Source organism: Protopterus annectens, chromosome 4.part0, assembly GCF_019279795.1.
Source record: "Protopterus annectens isolate FY-2018-M chromosome 4.part0, PAN1.0, whole genome shotgun sequence".
In the NCBI taxonomy this organism is placed as follows: Eukaryota; Metazoa; Chordata; order Ceratodontiformes; family Protopteridae; genus Protopterus; species Protopterus annectens.
This window is the reverse complement of record NC_056733.1, coordinates 210297651-210319089: the sequence shown is the minus strand read 5'-3', so window position 1 is coordinate 210319089 and position 21439 is coordinate 210297651. Positions and strand designations below refer to the sequence as shown.

General features: G+C 40.3%; 1 protein-coding gene across 3 annotated transcripts in view; it reads left to right on the top strand.

Moving 5' to 3' along the window:
- Window positions 1-20444, top strand: part of PCYT2 (phosphate cytidylyltransferase 2, ethanolamine) — a 944538-nt gene extending 924094 nt beyond the window's left edge. For all 3 annotated transcript variants that reach the window (XM_044068212.1, XM_044068210.1, XM_044068211.1), the window contains one exon: window positions 17027-20444. In XM_044068212.1, the coding sequence (XP_043924147.1) occupies window positions 17027-17162 (136 nt within the window). In that variant the 3' untranslated portion in view covers window positions 17163-20444. The remainder of the gene's footprint in view (window positions 1-17026) is intronic.
- The last annotated feature ends 995 nt before the right edge of the window (window positions 20445-21439 follow it).

Here is a 21439-nt window from a genome sequence, read left to right as displayed (position 1 = left end):
CATATGTGAGAGATGCAATTATACAGCCAAACTGGAGGCTAAGGTCTCTCCACCCTAGACTGGAACAGACAGTCATGAGGAGAAGGTTAACACTTGCACCACACCTCCAGCTTCACATAGACCTACTAAACCAGCACTTGCAAAAAATACACATAAATACACTAAATCATACTCGGAAGCTCTAAATAAAAACCTGCAAAAGCATCCGAGAGCTCCAAAGCAGACACCCAAAAAACCTGCACCTCCCGTCACAAACCAGACAACACATAAAACACAAAATCAATGTGCTGCACAATCACAGCCATTAAGGTGAAATAACATACCTAACACACTAGTAATAGGTGACTTTATAGTCAGGCACACTGACGTCCGACTCACTAGGCTGGACAAGGAGAAGGTTACTGTTAGCTGCCTGTCGGGAGCCAGAATCCACCATGTAACACAAGCACTCAGGTCACTCCAGAACAAGTACAAATATGACTTTGTCATTGTTCGTGTTGGTGTGAATGACCTGAGACGTACCTCCCTGGACTACATGAAAAGAGACATGGAATAGCTCTCTGATCATGTAGCCCAGGTGGGTATGACCCTGACCATGAGTAGTATCCTGCCCTCACTAAGAATGATACCTCAGTATAAAGAAAAAATGATCAATTTCAACAATTGGCTAAGCTTCGTTGTCATCATTCAAAGGGTATCCAGTGTCTGTCAGCCTGGGACGACATGCTCAACAAGCCACATTGCATCGCAAGAGACAGCTTGCACCTGTCACCCCTAGGCTTTCGAATACTGGCCAAGGCTCTTGCTGCCCCCATAGTGCTTTTTTTAGGCAAGGCTCAAAAGTCAAACCCACCTCCATAAACAGCACAGATAAAAAAATGAGGGTTATGCTACTGAACGCCAGGAGTTTAACTCTCAAAATGCATGCATTCAAAGCACTCCTCAGTATAGAGAACGTCGACATCTGTACAGTAACTGAAACCTGGTTCAAGGCTCCAGAGAGCACTCCAGCACTACCGGGCTACAACTCATACCACACATTTCGGCCACAGAACACAGACCGAAACACAAAAGGAGGGGGTGTACCCATATTCATCAAGGATACCTACACCTCCAGGTTAGTGGCGCAACATGATACCTCTGAGATCATCCATGTGCAACTAACATCGGGCATATCTGCAGTGCAAATTGTGGCCTGCTACGGATCACCCTCCATGACCCAGGACCACCACTTTGCCTTTCTGGAGACACTGGAAAACATGAAGGTTCTAACAAACACCCTGATATTGGGTGATTTCAGTTACCCTACCATTAACTGGGAAAACTACTTGAGTACAAACTCCCAGGCTCAGCGCTTCCTGGAATTTATCAACTCAAACGCCCTGGATCAGCTGGTAAACTCCCCTACTAGAGGTGAAAACATATTGGACCTGGTCATCACCAACATGGGCGACAGGTGTTCCGCACCGGAGGTCAACCTGTCACTGGTTAGATCAGACCATAAACTAATCACTCTGAATGTCCACACCCCACCACCACCCCAACCAAGGAAACCACAGTGAAAAACTTTTCTAAAGCAAACTTCACCTTACTTAAGATTTATTTATTTATTTATTTTATATTTGTTGACCGGGCTAGTCTAGCTGGATACATATATTTTCAGTAGAGGCCCGGGGAGAAAAGCTCCAAGCATGAGTAAATTACAGCATACAATACTTAAAAAAAAAAATGACTTGCTTCAATTACATAGCAAGATATGATTAGAAAAAATAAAAGATATTTTTGTGAACAATGTACAGAGACTTAGCATAGATTTAAGAAACAATCACGTCCTAACTCTTTAGTAGATTTCCGGTACAATCAAGCAACAGTTTATATTGTAATTTGAACATTAACATTCATTTGAAAATTAGCAATCACTAAGTCAAAGAAGGAGCAAGAGAATAGGCAGGAAAATACAAGTAGTAGAAAGGGTTAGCTAATAATTATTCAAGAAATGTAGAGGGGCACTAGCCCAGGAGGCAGGGGAAAAGGGGGAGGAGAAATAAGACGATGAGTATGATTCAGTCAGGCTTCGAGCAGGGACAAAGCCAATGTATTTTTAGGTGATCTTTGAGCTGTTTCTTAAAGAGTGGTGTAGATGAGAGAGAAGTGAGTGTCCTAGGAAGTTTGTTCCAGGATCTACCCACAACATTGGAAAAGAGTAAGTCTCCAGCTTTGTTATTAGATTTATTATTGGCAATTAGAAGCTTATTAGCTTAGCATAATGTAGTAAGATTTTTATATGGGGAGATCAGATTAGAGAGGATAGGAGTATTAGTAGGGTGGTGCAGGATTTCTTGTGTAATCACAAGTTGATTGTATTGTAGTTGGTTTTGTAGTTCTAACCATCTGAGTTGTCGAAGGTTGAGACGGTGGTGGTATGTTTCACAGCCCCCACGCTAAAGGATAACGCTGCCTAAGATGCAGAATCCTTTACAAATGCACTGTATGAGCACCTACAAGGATGCATGGATTGTGCCATCCCTAGCAAAACCAAGACTCACTCCCCTATTAGAAGGAAACCAGTCTGGTGGACCCCTGCCATAAACAGGTTATACAATAAAAGGAGGAAACTAGTTCAGAAAAAAGCAAATCCCAAGAAGGAAAGACATCCCTCATCAGTATCAGTAAGAAACTAAGGGCCCTCATAAAATCATCCAAGGCTAACTTTGAAAGAAAAATAGCCAAGGATTCGAAATATAACCACAAAGCCTTCTTTAGCTATGTCAAAAATCTAAGTGGCAATTCACTCTGAGCTAGTGAAAATAGCACAAAATATACTGAACCTACTGATATTGCCAACATCCTGGCAGATAGATTCAGTGCAAACTTCACCCCCTTCTCACCTCCAAAAGGGCCCACAACAATACTGGAAAAGTGTAGTGTCCTGGAAATCACAGACGCACAGGTGAAAACAGCCCTTTTAAAAGCCAAAAACACAGCATCAGTGGGGCCAGATGATGTTCCAGGACGCGTCTTGCATGAACTACAGAACGAACTAACCCCCCACCTAAACACGCTGTTCAACCTCAGCCTCTCCACAGGCTATATGCCCAGAGAATGGCTCACAGCAATGGTTATTCCACTCCACAAAGGAGGGGCCACAACTGACCCTGGTAACTATCGCCCCATAAGCCTGACTAGCCTGGTCTGCAAGGCTATGGAGCGCATCATCATGAAACTCATTAACAAAGACATTGGGAACCTCCAGACACTTGACCCGACCCAGTTCGGCTTTGTTAAGGGCAGATCATGCCTACAGTGAAACACGAAGAACATAGTACAGTTGTGTACACTTACCATAAATGTAGATGTTCGAGTGTATTCACTGTTGCAGTCCTGGTTACCCTCTCTCCAGCCCCCTGACTTCTATTAGCTATACTTCTCTTCTTGTTTACTGTATTTAACCTTTCTGGTGTATTTGCTTTTTGTTGGAGGTGTAACCTTGCATATAATTGCTTCCCTTTATGGGGGCACCTGACATCTGGGGCAAGAAAAACTAATGTAATGGCGTAGGCTGCATGCTTTATACCCCTGACTACCTGACGTAATAGAAGAAGAGACAGCAACAGACGCAGGATCCAAGACTTTGATAATCAGGCCAGCTGAGGGCTACCTCCAAGCAGATAACCCAAATGTAATGACTGCAACAGTGAATACACTCGAACATCTACATTTATGGTAAGCGTACACAACTACTTTTCGAAGCACGCACCAGCCAAAAACTCTCAGCTAAGAACTACCCATAATGCCCCTCTCCTAGTTACTCCAGATCAAGTTTGCCCGCCCCTGTATAATAGATGTAGTAGAAAAAATAGTAGAAGGCTCTGTCTGAGCAAATACCCTAACCAAGAGTTCCTAAAATCCACCAGGAGTCCAGGCAGGGGGAAGGAGGGCGGGAAGTAATGAATGCACAAAGATCTACAAATCAGATGGAACGTTATAGTAAGACATAACTTCTTTATCTGATGTTGTAAATCTTTGTTCATTAATTACTATTAGGACCAAGTCCCCTGGTTCTTGAGTCCTGGGTGGCCCTAAGGAAGGATATTCCTGAGCACCATAGAACCAAAAGATGCTCGTCCCCTGGAGGCCAAATCCAATTTGTAATGAGAGATAAAGGTATGAGGTCTTGCCCAAGTGGCTGCTGTGCAGCTATCCATAGAGGCTCTGGAATGAAATGCTACAGAAATAGCCATAGATCTGCTAGAATGAGACTTTAGTCTGAAAGTTAATGATAGCTTACTCTGTTGGTAGATAAAGGTAATGATGTTTCTAAGCCAGGAGGATAAAGTCACTTTGGAAACAGGTTTACCCAATCTGGGTCCTGCAAAGGACACATACAATTGATCTGTTTTACTGAAAGATTTAGTTCTGTCCATATAACAACGAAGCTGCCGATGCACGTCAAGGGTATGCAAAAGGTACTCCCCTCTATTACAATGCTGAGGGAAGAAAATCAGTAAGTCAATAGATTGGTTAATGGAAAATCCAGAAATGACCTTGGGCGGAAAGTAGGGTCAGTACGAAGGGACACCCTATCCATGTGGAAGATCAAGTAAGGTCTCTTGACACTCAAGGCCTGTAGCTCAGATACTCTTCTCGCTGAGGTAAGTGCTACTAGAAGTAAGGTTTTCCATGACAAAAATTTTAAATCACATGAATGAAAGGGCTCAAAAGGAGGACCTGTGAGAGATTGAAGTACCAAAGTCAAGGCCCAGGGTTCTAAGGAAGGCTTGACTGCAGGTTTAACATGTAATACTCCTTTCAAAAAAGTCTTGCATAGGCATGTGACATAATCGAAGAATTATCAAGTCCATTATGAAAATTGGAGATAGTTGCTAAATGTACAGTGATCGTCGATGCTGAGGCTCCTGCATGTAAAAGAGTAGTCAGGTATTGTAGGATCTTTTGAATAGGCATAGAGAAAGGGTCCAAGTTCTGATCTTTGGCCCAAATAGAGAACCTAGTCCATTTACTAGAATAAACTTTCCTGGTGGAAGGTTTGTGTGAAGCCAGAAGAATTTTATGAATAGGAGATGGGATTTCAGGCAGCCTGGCAATCATTGGAAGTGGAGGAACCAAGCTGTGAGCTTGAGACTGTGGAAGTTCAGATGAATCAGTCCCTGAGGATGAGATAACAAGTCTTGGGAATGATCCAGGATCCATGGGCTGTGAATCAGATGAGGCCATAAAAACGGGAACCACACTTGACGGGGCCAGTAGGGGGCAATGAGGATCACTTTGCTTCTCAACCTCTGAGCTTTCTGGAGAAATTTTGGAATGAGGGGAAACGGGGGAAAGGCCTACAGAAGACCCGGGGCCAATCGTGCGTTAGAGCGTCCCTTGGTGGTTCCCCCTGAGTGGGGATCAGGGCAAAGTAGCTACTGCATTTGTAGTTTAGGGGGGAAGCAAACAGATCACAGCAAGGCTTGCCTCAGTGTTGGAAGATCCGATCCGCTCTTACAGGGTAGAGGGACCACTCATGAGGCATCAGGATGTTCTTGCTCAGATTGTCCGCAATAATGTTGGAACTCCCGGGAATGTGCGTTGCTATAAGAAAGCGGTTGGAAGCTGTCACTCGGTGCCAAATCCTCATGGCTTCCTGACACAGGGGGTAAGACCTGGTTCCACCTTATTTGTTGTTATACCAGACGATTGACATGTCTGACTGAATTGTAATGGTCCCAGAGGATAAGGAATGCATGGAACGCTTGCAACGCTAAGAGAACTGCCCTCAGATCCAGGACATTTATCTGCAAATTGGCCTCCATAGGGGACCAGGTGCCTTGGACCATCTTTCTCTGGAAATGCCCCCCCACCCTACAGGGAAGAGTCCATGGTCACCATGGCCGTGGGCTGTCGAAGACAGAACGACACCAAAGATTCGTTTGTGGCTTCATCCACCATAGCATTTCTTCCTTGCAACAGTTTGTAAGACATATCATGTGGTTGAGTGGGTGAGTTAGAAAAGACCATTGTGCAGAAAGAAGCCACTGCAGGATTCTCATGTGCAGTCTTGCCAGTGGTAATAACATAATAGCAGCCGCCATGGAACCTAAGAGTTGCTGTACAAGAGATGCTGGTACATAGGTCTGAGAAAGAAAGTCTTGGATTTGGTGTCTTATTTTCAAAAGCCTATGAAGGGAGAGAGAAGCTTGACAGGATGTTGTGTCGAAGACCGCTCCAATAAATTCCAGTGTCTTCATTGGGGACATTTGAGATTTGTCCTTGTTGATTGTAATCCCCAAGCGGAGAGCAAGACCTTGAGTGTAAGAGAGTCTGCGGACTAGGAGATTCCTGGTCGGAGCAGTAAGGAGTCAATCGTCTAGATAGGGAAACATCTGGAATCCTTGTAGTCAAAGATGAGCTACCACAGCTGCCATACATTTGGTGAACACTCGGGAGGGGGGGGGGGCTGTCGAGAGACCAAATAGCAGTGCCCTGAACTGGTAGTGATTGGCTCCCAGCCAAAAGCGGAGAAATCTCCGGGAGCGGTGATCCATCTTTATGTGGTAGTACGTGTCCTGGAGGTCTATAGAGCACATCCAGTTGTCCCTCCCTAGGAAGGGAAGAATGGACTGTACCGTGACCATCCGGAATTTTTGAGGTTTGATAAATTTGTTCAGTAAGCTGAGATCCAGGATTGGTCTCCTGTCCCCTGTCTTTTTTGGCACTAAAAAGAACCTCGAGTAAAACCCAGATCCTGTCTGGTAGGACTGGTTGGATGACTCTTTTTTTTAGCAGCTTTTCTATTTCTAAGGCTGCTAATTCCCTCTGATTGGGTGGTACATTGTGGATTCATTTGACAGGTCTGGGAATGAAATTGAATGGTATTTAATAGCCTCTGGATATTATTCTCTGCACCCAAACATCGGTAGCTATAAGATGCCAGGCTGGTAGGTGCAGAGGAAAATGACCCCCGACTGCTTCCAGAGGAAAGCAATTGGGTCGCTGTTCAGGAGCGCTGGTAGGTTCTGCCGAAGAAAGAATTTCTAGCACCCTGGTTACCTGGATCCCCTCTACCTCGAAAAGGGCGTCTTCCATATGAGTTGCCCCCTTCTGCCCAGGGGGGGATTGTTCACCACTTTTGTCATGAAAAGATCCTTGGAATTTCTTGAACCTCATTTTTCCTCCCTTCTAGTTCCTGGAATAGGACCTGTGGGGGTTGGAAAAGTGTATGCCCACAGCGGACAAGGTCTTTCCATCTTTCTCACTATGTGCAAGTGTGTCTTGTACTTTGGGTCTAAAAAGTGCAGATTCATCGACAGGTGCTTTGACGAAGGAAGATTTAAAGGGGTCTGCAAAGTCACACAATGCATTCAAAGCATTACGTCTCATGACAATACCTGATGTGGCAGCTCGAGCTGCCCCCTCGGTGGTGTGAGATATTAAATGCATCAAGGAGTTCAAGATGGATTCAAGGTTAGCTAGCTGCTAGGCGACAGTATTACGCACCTCATCTGGCAGTACCCCAACCAAAGAGGAAGACATTTTGTTAATTAGGTCTCTTTGGAGGTCAGTAAAATGTGCCAGATAGTTCAGCGACTGAATGGCGAAGGTCGCTGAAGCATAGGTCCGCTTCCCTAGTCTGTCCATGGTCCAGGACTCCCTGTTTGGAGGATGGACAGTGGAACTATCTTCTGCCAGTTCCCTCTTGGTGGCCGCTGCCACAGCCATAGAATCAACCGTCAACTGCTTGGACCAGTGGGGCTGATCTTCAGGTGTAGATAAAATTTTGTCTGGCCTCCGTGGGACAGGTTCTACATTGTCCGGGGCCTTCCAGGCACACTACACAATGCGTTTAACAAGGTCATCTGCCGGTGGGGTCACCCAGGAAGTAGGTGGCCGGGCACGGAAGGCCTGCAAGAACACGGATTCCTCAGAAGAATGTTTAGAAGACTTCCAGTCTCCCTGCTGCTTGAGGATTTTGAGAATGTCTCCGAATGAGATGTTGTCTGGAGGAGACCATGGGGACCCTTCCCCCTCATCACAGTCAGTGTCTTTGGTGATAGATTCCTCCGGGGAATCAAGGTGCTTCCTCTTACACGGTTTCTTCTGGGGTGGCTCCCCAGTGGGATCTTCTGAGGAGGACTCCCAAGAAGGGGTTCCCTTCAAAGGGGGTTCTTGCATCTCCCATGCCTGGGGTCCCAAAATGGGTTGGGAGAGGTGCATGCTAGGGGGGGGGGTTCTGATACTGATGTCATTGGTGTTGACTGCGAGCCTTCGGAGTGAAGGACCCTCTCCATCACCTGGACAGCAGACCCACCTGAGGAGGGGATGGGAGCCCGGAACTGGAAAGGACAACCTCGGAACCAGGGTCACACCTCGCCCTGAGGAGCCCACCTCCAGGTGAAGAGCTCTGAGAGGACTGGAAGCCATCAGAGACATGGAAATAGACAGCGCCAGTGAGAAAATAGGCGCCAGGCTAGGTACCAAGATACGGATGGTCCAAGTACTGCTCCAAGAGAGCATCAGCTCCACTGGAGCTGATGCAGCAATGGTAGTCAGTGCCGACAGGGGAAAAACTACTGTTGGAGCCGAGACTGTATGCACCGGAGTGGACATTGGTACTGGGATCTCCGGGATCTGGGTAGAGGCCAGAGGAGGATAAACAGGGGAAGATGTAGTAAAAGATTCCAAGCCAAGAAGGACAGAAGGTCTAACTGGAATGGGTAATCCCCTAGCTGCCAGAAGCTGGTCCACAACCTGCACTAAATCTAATTCAGAAAAACTCCTAGTGGATCTAAAGGAGGCTGCTGAAGGAGAATCAGGTCTTCCTTGAAAGGGGCTAAACCTCTGCCCTAAAAAAGGGTCGTAAGTTGGAGAGTATCTTGTCCTTGGCAGATGTTCATATTTTGGAGCCGATGGAGCCAAAGAAACTGTCGGCACTATGGCCGGGGATGGTGCCGAAGCAGGTACAGTGATCGGAGCCAATGTTGGATCCAAGGACAGCACCGAAGTCAGTGGTGCCGAGGTTGGAACCAAAACAGGGGTGAATATCATGGACGACACCAAGGGAGAAGTAACAGAGCCTGGTGCCGAAGAGTTCTGCACCAAGGGCGCCAGTGAAGTACGGGGCAGACTCTGTTCCATAATTGACAGAGGTACAGGAACCGAGTGACTCCCTTTTTCCTTATGTTTTTTGGTCTTTGGAGGGGGTGAGACCTCTGACCGAGATAGAGCCTCCGAAAAAGATGTCTTGATTAAACCTTTTAAAATAAGTTTATTTTTACATTCTGCTAGTGTATGATTATTAAAACTAGCACAAATGTCACAGTCAGCATTAATATGATCCACGCCCAAACAGTAGACACAACGAGCATGTGTATCTGAGTTAGGCATCTTACGCCCACACTTGTCACACTGTTTAAACCCCAACTTAGCTTTATCTGACATAGTAAGGCAACAAGACTATCCTATAGAAAAAACAAAATAAGGGAGAGAAAAGGGTAAGAGAATACTAACGATTGTATTTAAAAAATACCACAAGTGGTAAGGAAAGGCCTGTCGAAGGCAGTAGAGAGGGTCAGTAGCAATAATGGTAGAAATTAAATTACCAAGGTTAAGGGTAGGGAATAGAATTAGGTTATAGGCGACAGTGAGAAAAGGCTAAATTGACTAAAAAATAAACAATTTTGAAGAGAAACTGTCTTAAAAATAATTTTCTACTTAGCTTTGAGAGAGAGATGGCTAGCACGTTTGACTAGGAACGTGGCAAACGAGATCTGGAGTAACTAGGAGAGGGGCATTATAGGTAGGTCTTAGTTGAGAGTTTTTGGCTGGGGCGAGGTTGGAAACGGCTGTATTGGTTCCGAAGACGGAACCGAGGTCCTAATAGTAACTAATGAACAAAGATTTACGACATCAGATGGAGGAGTTTCTTGGTGGGGCATTATGGAGAAATTACAAAAGGAGGATGTAGAGACAATCCTGAAGAGTAGTGGTGAGATGGAAAAGAAAACATATGCAGAGAAAGTAAAAGAAGGCAAAAGTGGAGTGGCAGAAAAGAGGGCAGAAGAAAATGAAAAACAGAAGTATGTGGCAAGGATTCAAGATAAAGAAGACTAATACATGGATAGGTATGAAGTGTGGGACAATTTAAAAGCTCCATTGGGTACAAAAACACATAAGGTAGGAGCAGTTATTCTTATTTAAAAAAGAGACATTTTGTGACATTATCATTGAAACTGTTTTTTTCAATGGAAAATTTTCTTGGAGAATATGAAAAAAAGAGATTTTAACCCATGAAATCTTTATGTGGTAAAAGCATTTAACGGAAACAAAAAAGAAGATCCATGTACAGTTTCGAACAAAGGTAGAAAAAAAGAGACTTTGAAAGGTCATTTGAAAGTTTTATGTACACAAGTACTGGATGTTGCAAAAGTCTGACAAAAGGGATTTATGGACTGGTGGCTGGGATTGTAATATTGTGTTAAAAGTAGAAAGAGAAAAAAATATATGTATAGAATGCATGATAAATGTGGAATGGAGTAGGGATGTTGTAAAATACTGGGTGCAGCCCAAGACATGTTTTTGTTTTTTTTTTTTTTTGTGGAAAAGAATGACATTTGATAAGTATCTGTGACAAAAGAAAATGTTATAGTTGTGGGAAAATGGGACGATGCTAAATTGAAATGTTATAAATGTAATAAAATTGGACATTTATCGATGGATTGTAAAAATGAAAATAAGAGTAAGGAAAAAGAAATAGGAGAAAATGAACAAAGGGAAGAAATTTTAAAAGTAGTAGAAATAAAAAATAGATGAAAAAAAATAAAGAGGACATACTAGAAGGTTCTGAAATAAGTGATGAAGAATACATAAACTGGAAGATAGTAAAATGGAAAAAGAATTATATGGGTAAAAGGATACAAGAGAAAAAAATGTAAAGGGATAAGTACAAAAGAAAAAGAAGTGGATGAATAATATATACAGCTAAAGACTGGTGTAATGGTTAAGGTGTTTGGCTCACAGACACAACTTAGTGTTTGATTCTCACCTTTGGGAAGGAAATTGGTTAGGCTTAGAATGGTCTATTAAAGCTAGCCTAGTAATTAGCTATGAACTTATAAAACCATGAATCTAAGGAAAAGGGATAATGAAAATTTTTTGAGTGCATTCTATAAATCTGAATAATATTAAGTACATAGTAAGAAGAAAACTTGCACAATGACTCCAGCAACAGAAAGTAGAAAGGGCTGTCGCCAAGCTTAGGGAACCTATAACAATGAAGGTAACAAGAGGTCCTGTAGAGGTATTAGAAGTAGTTCAGAAATTCTAAAGTCTGTATAAAGCAGAGAAATATGGAAATCAAGAAAAGATACAGATGGAGATGTTTATGGAAGAATGAAATATGCCAAGGTTACAGGTAGATGAGGCTTAATTACTAATGGTTAGGATAGCAGGAGATGTGATGTATAACCAGTCTACAGGAAGGTTCCCAGGAATAGATGTTATTCTTGTAGAAGTTTGGAAGCTAGGAGGGAAAAGCTAATAAAGATCTGGAAGGTTTTGTTTAACAGTATTTTAAGAGGAAGTACCAATATCCTGGAAGAAAGCAGTGGTATGTGTAATACCTGAAGAGGGATCCATCAGATCCAGCTTCATACAGACCCATTTCAATACTAAACCATGATTATAAAGTGTTCATGTCTATAATGGGTAAACGATAGGCAAAAATAATGCCATAATTGATAAATATGGATCAGTATGGTTTTGTGGAGGGGAGACAAACATTGATGATCCAGAGGGAAGCAGAATGTAAGACAATACCATTGTTGTTGGTGGGTCTTGATGCAGAGAAAGCATTTTGACAGAGTAAGCTGGGACTTTATGAGCAGGGCAAGTGGAACATTTGCATTATCTGAAAAAATATATAAGGTTGATTAGGAGGATATGTGAGTCATCAGAGATGATAATTAAAGCGGGTGGGGTCTTCTCTGATAATTTCTGCTTGAGCAGAGGAGCCAGGTAGGGGTGTCCTCTTTACCCTTTGTTATTTGCATTATATTTAGAACCATTGGTAAAGAAAATAAGGGACTTGAAAATTCAAGGATATAATTGGTGTGGTAGTCAAGAAAAGCTGGCTCTATTTGCAACTGTTTTTTACCTGACAAAACCAGAAAGAGACATTGCTGTGTTGTGGAACATTCTGAGACAGTTTCAGGCCTTTTCAGGATACAAAATTAATGAAGCTAAAACAAAGGAGGTAAATTATGTACCCACATATGAATTGGTTTAGCAATATCCATATTTATGAGGACATGATAAAATGAAGTATTTAAGATTATGGATTTAAATGATTCTGGTGTGGCAGCTAAAGGATATGTGTGATACATAGCTCAGGAAATCATCTCCCTTGTCTCATCAATCTGCCTACCCCGCATCTCTGACAGAGCATCCCACAGGGAATCCTTATCACTGTTACTATATTCACAACTTCTAGTATACTTGGTGTAGATTTTGTTTTCCATTTTCTAGGAATTGCCTAGACATGGCGAAGCCTTGTTGTGCCTAATTATGTTGGCTGCCAAAAAAGCAATTACTAGAAAATGAAAATCAAAATCTAAACCAACTATACTAGAAGTAGTGAATATAGTAGCAGAAATAAAATAACTGGAATTGAGATCTTTAGAAAAGGGTAGGAGCAAACTACGTAGGAAAATATGGGAATTGTGGGAACAGTATATACACGGGAGGAATGAGGTTTACAAGAAGACAGGACTTAAATGAGCTATGTAATGTTTGACTGAAAATTATTGGGTATATTATAAGTGATGTATAACGTCTGCATCTGGGGGTGTGTTAGTATGGTTTGTGATGTAAAATGCTTGCAGCTAGAATTGTGTCGGTGTGGTTTGTTTTCATTCATAAAAATATATGATTGCCTATGTTGTAAATGATGGTTTAATAAAGATACTTGTTTAAAAAAGTGCAGGAATTGAATAATTTATGTAATGCTGCTTAGGTTATATGATATATAGCATTATATGTGAAGCATAATGTTTATAAATGTGAACTCAATAATACAGTTTGTTTACTTTTATATAAATGTAAACTTGCCTATGTCACAAGTGTTAATTCAATAAAGGTGCTAAAAAAGGAACATAGTAAGAAGAATAGGAATTTTAGAGTGGAATAATGCGGGTGATATAGATTTAATTATATTAGAAGACACGATTTTTAACAAATGAAGAAAGTTTACAAACAGAAAATCTATGGGGAGGAAAGATGGTCTGGAATTTGGTAAATTAAAGATGCTCTGGAATAGCCGTATTCTGTAGAAATACAGTAAATATATTAGATGTAATTTTAGCAAAAGAGAAATAAAAAATGTTCATGGGAGAAATTGAACTCAGGAAAAGATTTTAAATAGTGTAGCGGAGTCTGCATGTCCTCCCCGCGGTAGAGTGGGCGTTCAAAAGGCATGCGTTGAATGTGCGTGCCTTCGTTGAAGGTTGGGCGTCAGGCTGGCAACTCGACACCATAAAAACCAACTGCCAATTATTAGCAGACCGGAGTTCCGCTGTGGCGACCCCTAACCGGGAAAAGCCGAAAGACTGAAGGAAGTACAATATGTACAAGAAACCTGTAAAGAAAAAAGATGGTAGTGAAAAAAAAAACATGGAAAGTAATAAGTTAACAGGAAAAAGTGAAGAAAGAGTTGTTAAAGGAGATTATGTTAAATGAGCTAGATAAAGTATTAGGACACGTAAATATAGATTTGGCTGCAGTCTTAGATGGAATAGGGTATGAAATGTATAAAAATTAAAGGGAATGGCAAAAAAATAGGGTTACTATTGGAATGATGAAAACGCATTTTGTCGAATGCATTTTCGTTGGCACATACAGAGCAAACAGGCAAAACAGCGAAGCGGCTGTTCAGCGAATTCTTTCCCTGGGAAAGAAGTCACTTGACTGCTTTTTTGCTTTGCCGTGTTCTGCAGTGTGTGGTCCCTTGTCCAGTATAGCTCCCAAGCGTGAATGTGCAACAGTTACTGACCTTAGGGTTAGGGTGCGGGTTAAGGTAAGTGCATATGTATGAAAGTGTTTACTGTTTTTTTTGTTTTTTTGTTTTTTTTGCATTAGATGTATGGTTGAGTTACATGTGTATGTGTTTTCAGCTGTTTACTTTTGTTTTGGGGGGTAGAATTAGGGTTAAGGTAAGTGTGTATGTGTTTGGAACTGTTTACGTAAATGTGCAAACGTTACTGACCTTAGGGTTAGGGTGCGGGTTAAGGTAAATGCATATGTTTTAAAATGTTTACTGTTTTTTTTTCCGTTAGATGTATGGTTGGGTTACGTGCATATGTGTATTTAGTTGTTTACTGTTTTTTGGGGGGAGGGTACAATTAGGGTTAGGGTACGTGTGTATGTGTGTGTAAGTGTTTAACATTTTTTTTTTTTGGTTGGAACAGCAATTTCTTTCCCTAGGAAAGAAATTGCTGTTCTGTGGTTTCGACATTTTCAGCTTTCGCTGAAAATGTGTCTATGAAACATCGTTCGCTGTTTTCAGCATTTGATTTTTCAATATAGACCCAAAAAATATTTTTTAAAGATTTTGAATGAATGATTAAGTGAATGTTTTATGTATAAAGAATTACATAGTGGAATATTTAAATTTATATGGAAGAAGGAAGATAGTATTGAATAATAATGAATATGAGATCTTTATGAAAATAATACAAAGGAGATTTGAAACTAGAATGGAAGGTATTATGGAAGATAGCATATATAGTATAAAGAGGAAGGGTTGGTAAGAATTATTAATAATAGAGAAATTGTGGATGGTATAAGACAGGGATGGGCAATGAGTTGTATACTTTTTGCATTAGTTATGAATGTGATAATATATATGTAATGTAATGTGTCTTTCAGCTGTTCCCAGTTAGGGGTCGCCACAGCGGAACTCCGGTCCGCTAATGATTGGCAGTTGATTTTTACGTACTGGCTTGCCAGGCCTGATGCACAACCTTCAACGAAGGTACATCCATTCACGCATGTCTCCATGCAGAAAACGCTGTAGCTGAGAATCGAACCGGTCAGCATCTTACTGTGAGGCGACAACGCTACCGCAGCACCACCAATAAGTTAAATAAATTTCTAAATGAAGGTGGTGGGGTATATAATGCCTGAAGGGTTTAGAATTCCAGTTTGGTTAACATATGTCGATGACATCATTGTAATTGCAAAAAAAACAAAATTTGAATAAAAGAAGCAATAATCTGCACATACGATTGTCTAGAGATGATGGGGATGTTTTTAAACAAAGTGATGTAGTAAAGATCAGGGTATATATTTAAAATTAATAAAATTTCTGTGTTAGGTTTAAAAATTAGGAATAAAGACATAAGTAGAATTCAGCAGAAAAATAAATAGAAGAAATAAAACATAATGTCTGGAGTACATACATATTATTCAGAAAAAAATTGCCTTTTTTGATAAATTCACTACTGATGGAGAAAAAGCATACTCAGCAAGTGTATTTATGTTGCCAACAGTATTTGAAAATGAACTATTGCATTTAATTTTCTCATTTATATGGGTTTCTAGATTAAATGAAGAAGGAAGCTTAGGGTTAATTAACCAAGTGGTATACACTACTTCATTAAATTTGTACAAAGTATTAAAGTGAATAAATGAAAAAAGATGAGAGATTAGTAGTAAAACTGTATAAATATAAGTATGATAAATTTGGGGTTATGGTAAAAAAGAGTTATAAATGGCAAAATAAAATGTTATCAAGAAAAAATATTTTTATGAAAAATAAAAACTGATGATATAGAAGAAGATAGAAAAGTATGGTATAAGAATGTAATGACAAAACATTACTATATAAAACCGTGGGAAAATCTAACAGATGAAAAAATAAAAGCTATAAAAATAAGAAGCAAATTGTGTAATCAGAAAGTAGAATGCCAAGATTTTTTTTTTTTTTGTGGAGACTGGTAATCGATACATTGCCAGTAAAAGGAAATATTCAATGTAAAAAGAAAAGTGATATAGTATGTTTACATTATCAAAAAGAAGAAACTATGAAACATGTATTTTTGAAATGTAAAAGAGTAAAAAGTTATTGGGAAAACAATTTAGAGAAGATTTTTTGAAGACATAAAAGAAGTGGACATAATTAAATATGGATATTATAAGAATAGAAGTAAAGAATATGTCAAAAAATAGACAAGTTATTTTGTGTTATGTGAGTTATATGGAATGAAAGAATAAATGAAATTAATGGATTTTAGCAACAGTATTAAGTAAAATCAGATGATGGTTATGGAAAAAGGAGTGGTAGTCTAATAGGACTGAACATTTAGTATGATTGTAAAAAAAATTATGAATATGTATAGATTTGTATATTTATACATTTCTACATATGTGAATATTTTGTAAGTAAGAGTTATTTTTGTAGATAAATAAAGGACCCCTATTCTTTTCGATGAGTGCCATGGGATCTTTTACATCCACCCGAGCTACCACCAAATCAAGCAGATGGGGTCTCGGTTTAATGTTTCATCTGAAGGACAGTACACTCAGGAGTGCAGCACTTCCCTTATACAGCACTGCATTGTCAGCAGTCAATATACCTGGTGTGTGGTTAAAGAATAAAACCCACGGCCTTCTTACACCAAAGGTGTGTGTGTGCTACCTGTTGCGCCGCTGACACTTCCAACAGTAACATGTCATATTTTCCCATGAGCTAGGAGATCAGGCTTGTTGTCATTCAGTTTTTCTTTGGTTGGTTCTTTTGTATCTGAGCTGTTAATCAAATTGTGGTCACTGTCATCACAGCTGGGAGCTTTCCCACTGTAATGACATTTTGGCTGGTAACAAGCAGTAATGCATCAAATAAATCTGTGTATATGCATTGCTGTTGTCTTTGGCAGATGAAGTAGTTCAAATGCTGATTACAATGTTTCTGTACTGTATCTGTTGAAGGAAGTTGCAGAAAACACTTAACTGTATAATAATCTAATTTCAGGTTGGAATTTGAAGCAAGAAACCAGAAGAAGGAAGCCAAGGAACTGGCTGTGCTTGAGGCTCTAAAGAAGCAGAAGAAGAATGCTGTGGCTGAAGAGCAGAATGGAATCCGGGAACAGGAAGTGCAAGACATCTAATGTAGCTGGAATGAAAGCTAGTATTCTCTTACTAAATTCAGCAGCACAGTCTATGTCTGACATCAACATACTGACCTCGGACAGCACCTTCATGTCAGCAGTAAAACTGCACTAAGAATTTTAACCAGACTAACTTTCTGTTGTCCCAGATTCCTCTTCTGTCTGGAGATGTAGCTTCATTTTTCCTTCTCTGGTGTATACCAAAGCATCAGAGTTCTGTGCCTGTGTTTATAGCTGTTGAATTTACTGGTAAACTAAATGAAATACCTTTGATTTCAAGGCTTTGAGGAAAAAAGTGTTAACTCACTCAAGGTGTTTTACTTGTAAAAGAAGTCTCTGACATTGTATACAATATACAGTAAGGCATTGCAAGAAAAGTAATTAGTTCTAGGGGCTGTAGTAGCTCTCTCAGGTTAAAAAGAAACTTACTTTGCCAGAGGCATGCTGAATATAACATTTTAAACTGTATTTTATTTAATGAATGAATGGCACTAGAACATTTTTATTCAGGGGCAGCTGTATCAACATTCTGTAATGCCTCACAAGTGATGAGCCTGAAGGTTTGAAACGGACAGCCTTTGAGTACAGAAAAGTCATTAGAGTCATGGTGACTTGGGTTGCTAATTGTTCTCAGACAGGAGAATTCCAGTCTTGTATCCCTGGCTTTCATATCCCAAACTTGTAGATTTTAAAAAGTCATCTCATTTTCAGTTTGGCAAGTTAAATTTCAGTGAAACGCTGACTGTCATTAAGTAAAATGGCAGGCATATCGCTGACAGACTGCCTTGGTCTTTGCCTGCACATTTTGGGTGCTGCATCAACGTTTTGTCAAAAGTAATCACTTCTGTTTTAACTTTCCTGAGAAAATGTTTTGGAATTGTTTGACTTGTGTGATTTGCTGTGCATTTTTGCTTTTCTTATTGAACAAAAAGAAGCCCTGACAAATATGCACTGTGCTGAGAGGGGAGGGATGACACAGGGGGAAGGCAGAATTTTGTATCCCCCGCCCCACAAAAAGAAAAAAGTGAAGATCACAAGGAGAAATCCTTCTACGTCAGATAACTGTGTTTAAATTATTGTTTTGATAATAACATAGCCAATTTCTAAGCATTTTTTCTAACTGGGAAGTTGAACAGCCACATATCTGAAACACATCAGTTTTGGAGTTATTACATGACGTGTGGTTGTCTGCTGCTGGTGTAACTCTTGAAATATTCAGAGCCACTAATTGGACTGGATTGGTTTGAGTAAACAGGGAAATAACTTGCTTCATACATTTTGGTTGAAATCAGAACCCACAAATGTGAATGTTTAAGTTCTGTTTTTGTATAATTGTTAGTTCAGTTTTGTAGTCTTAATTTTGCATTATAAATGGCATTACTGTGTATAACTGTATGGACATAACCACTTTAAGCTTAATCAAGCATATATGGTCTGCAAACTCTAATGTTAGTAAGTCAGCCCACACCATCCCTCTCCAAAAACTCTGCATTCCTATGCCCTTATTTGGAAATGTAGTTTGGAAAATGGAGCCAATTAAAGCCTATTGCATACCTGTATAGTTCTGTCCCGATTTCAGAATTACTTATTCTCTGGGAGTATGTTGCACCAAGATCTCCAGCAGCTGTAAAACAGGAGCAAGTTGGCACAGCTTCCTACCCTGAGCACAGGTTAATTTCAAATATAGCGTCTGGTGAGTCTGTTTGGTGCAGGCAAAGGATATCCTTTTAAAACAGAACAGCAAGCCAGAGACTGGACAAGCAACATTTTGGGTTTATACTAGCAATTTTTTTGTTAATACCTGTAATGTGGACTAAAAATTAAGAAAACATGTCTACTGGAAATTACTGTGAGCCATCAGCCACTGCCTGGGTTCGAACATCTGCATTCAGTTAGTTTATGTTAGTGTTTTGCTTGCTTTTTGGAACCTCCTTCTCCTTTATCATCAAGCCCTTGTCCCCCATTGGTTGTCTGAAGCCAAATTTCCAGTTGTGGAGGAATCATCTGAGGTGAGTAGTCATCTGCAGATGGTTTGGATTTTTATTTTGTGCCGTACCCTTTTTTGTCCTGCCCCATGCCTAATGTGCAGCGATGTCATTGTGGACCCAAGTCCACTGATGATGTGCTGTAGCATTTATCATTGTCTTTGGATGGGGGCTGAAACCCACTTTTCTGCTATATGTCATTGCCCCTCCAGAAAACATATCCTACAACTAGGATAGGTGTGCCAGCAAAGCATTACTTATTCCTACTACCCCACCCAGCCCTTGGACGTGGACCTTAGAGACTGAGTTGACCAATTTAACTAAGGTCTCCTGCTCCATGGAGCTTGAGTGTCCTTCTCACTTTCACACCATTATACCCTACCTCAGTCAAGTGCAGCATCTTGGCTGTTCTGATTTTCTTCACTTCCTCTGTAGATTAAGCATTTGTCATATTAGTTTTTTCTGCATTTACCTTTTTACCCAGTCTTATTGGAGATGGTTTTACTGCTTAGGAAGACTGCATGGGACAAAACCCAATAGACAGTTAATGTGCTTCTCTCTTTCTGATGCATACTGATTGCTTTGATTCCCATTTATTTTACTGCCACTTGTGACTTTTGAGTTCGATTTAACTATTTTATCCAGCTAAACATTTTCACCAAGTTACTGAAGGCAGATCAGCAAGCACATCCCATTTTAATCCCACACCTCAGCTGACTCACTCAGTCAACACAAAGCTTCCTGTCAATTATTTTTCTGCTGGGTAGTTGGAAGATAGAAAGATGTACCCATTGGTTGAGGGTGTGTTACTTTTTTGTTTTAGAGCACTCCATGTTGATGAGTAGGGAGTGGGCATTCAGGAAGATTAACAGATCACCATGCATACCTTCTTGCTTTATGTGGCAGTGAAATGCTGAACAAATTACATTATTTAAATAATGTAAAGTAAATAAATGCAATTACTTTGTTCTTACATTGTACTTAAATTAAAAAAAAAAATATATATATATATATATTAAATAAATTATTTATCTTTAAAATGTGTGGATTAAATGTATTTTTTTTAAATCCTTAGGCTGGGTCTTGGAACTATTTTGGTGGGAAGCAACAGAAAAAGTACTCAGTTGATCTGTGATTAGTCATTCTAATGTGGTTTAACTGTTGTGATCTTGAATTAGCCAGTTTGTCGACTTCACTGGTGAGACTGTCACAGACTAATGCCAACATGGTAAATGTCTCTGTACCAGCTTGAGTTCCTCTGCTGGATTTATTATTAAAGATTGTTCTGAATATTTAATAGGTTATTTTCTTAGATTTTAATGTTTATCTGAACTGTTACTTCCCCTTTCCCCAAATTAGACCTTTTGGCCTGCATGTTAGTGTTTTTAAAAAAATATATCTACAATCTTAGAGTACTTCTTGAATAGAGTTACTCTGTTGTTGGATACTATTTTTGTTGTCAGTAATACTTAGTATGACTTGGAGGTTAATACTGTTGTGTTGCTGTTCTTTGCCTCCTCCGGTTTCAGCAGGTAATGTGAATAGGCCTCAAGGTTTTGAAAATATGGTCACTGTGGCTACAAGATATCACCCAAGGACACCCATTATTTATAAGTAGTGTGCCTGGGGCTGGATCATGATGAGTCAATTGAAATGTGGAAGTCCTTCAGTAGAAGGACTCTTGAAGTGAGGAAAAATAAACTTAAAAGTACTTTTTTCCCTAAGAGTTGAGGAGCAAAGATGATAAGAAAAGGGAAAAGAAGGAGAAGAGGTGAGCAAAGCAGACCACAGACAGTCTGTGATCATCCCTCAAACTGCGTAGGACAGACCCACAACCAGCAAAATCCGTACAGCAGTAGATATCATCTCATCCTTGTTTGGGCCCCTCTAAAAGTTCCACCAATTTTGGCTCTGCTCTTCAACACTTGGCAGTGTAGAGTTTTGGGCACCAGTCACGAGCTCCGTCATCGGAGTTTCAAATTACCTCAGAAGAACACACCCTATTAAGTCAAAAACATACTGTAGTTGCTCAGATGACTCCCAATTCAAGGTACTCTGGAAGAGTATGTACAAGAAGTGGTACATACTCCCCAGAGTAGACTCTTACCATGGATTCAGTCCCCAATGAATGAGATGATTCCCCCACAGTACTGTTCAGACAACTACAGATTTGGAGAAATATTGGAATTAATGAGGTTCTGATGGAGGTTTTTTGAGCTGTCCATTCTGTGTCTTGGGTGGTTCCCCCTGCAGACCGCATGATCAGTTGGTTATAGGATGGGCTTGGCAAGG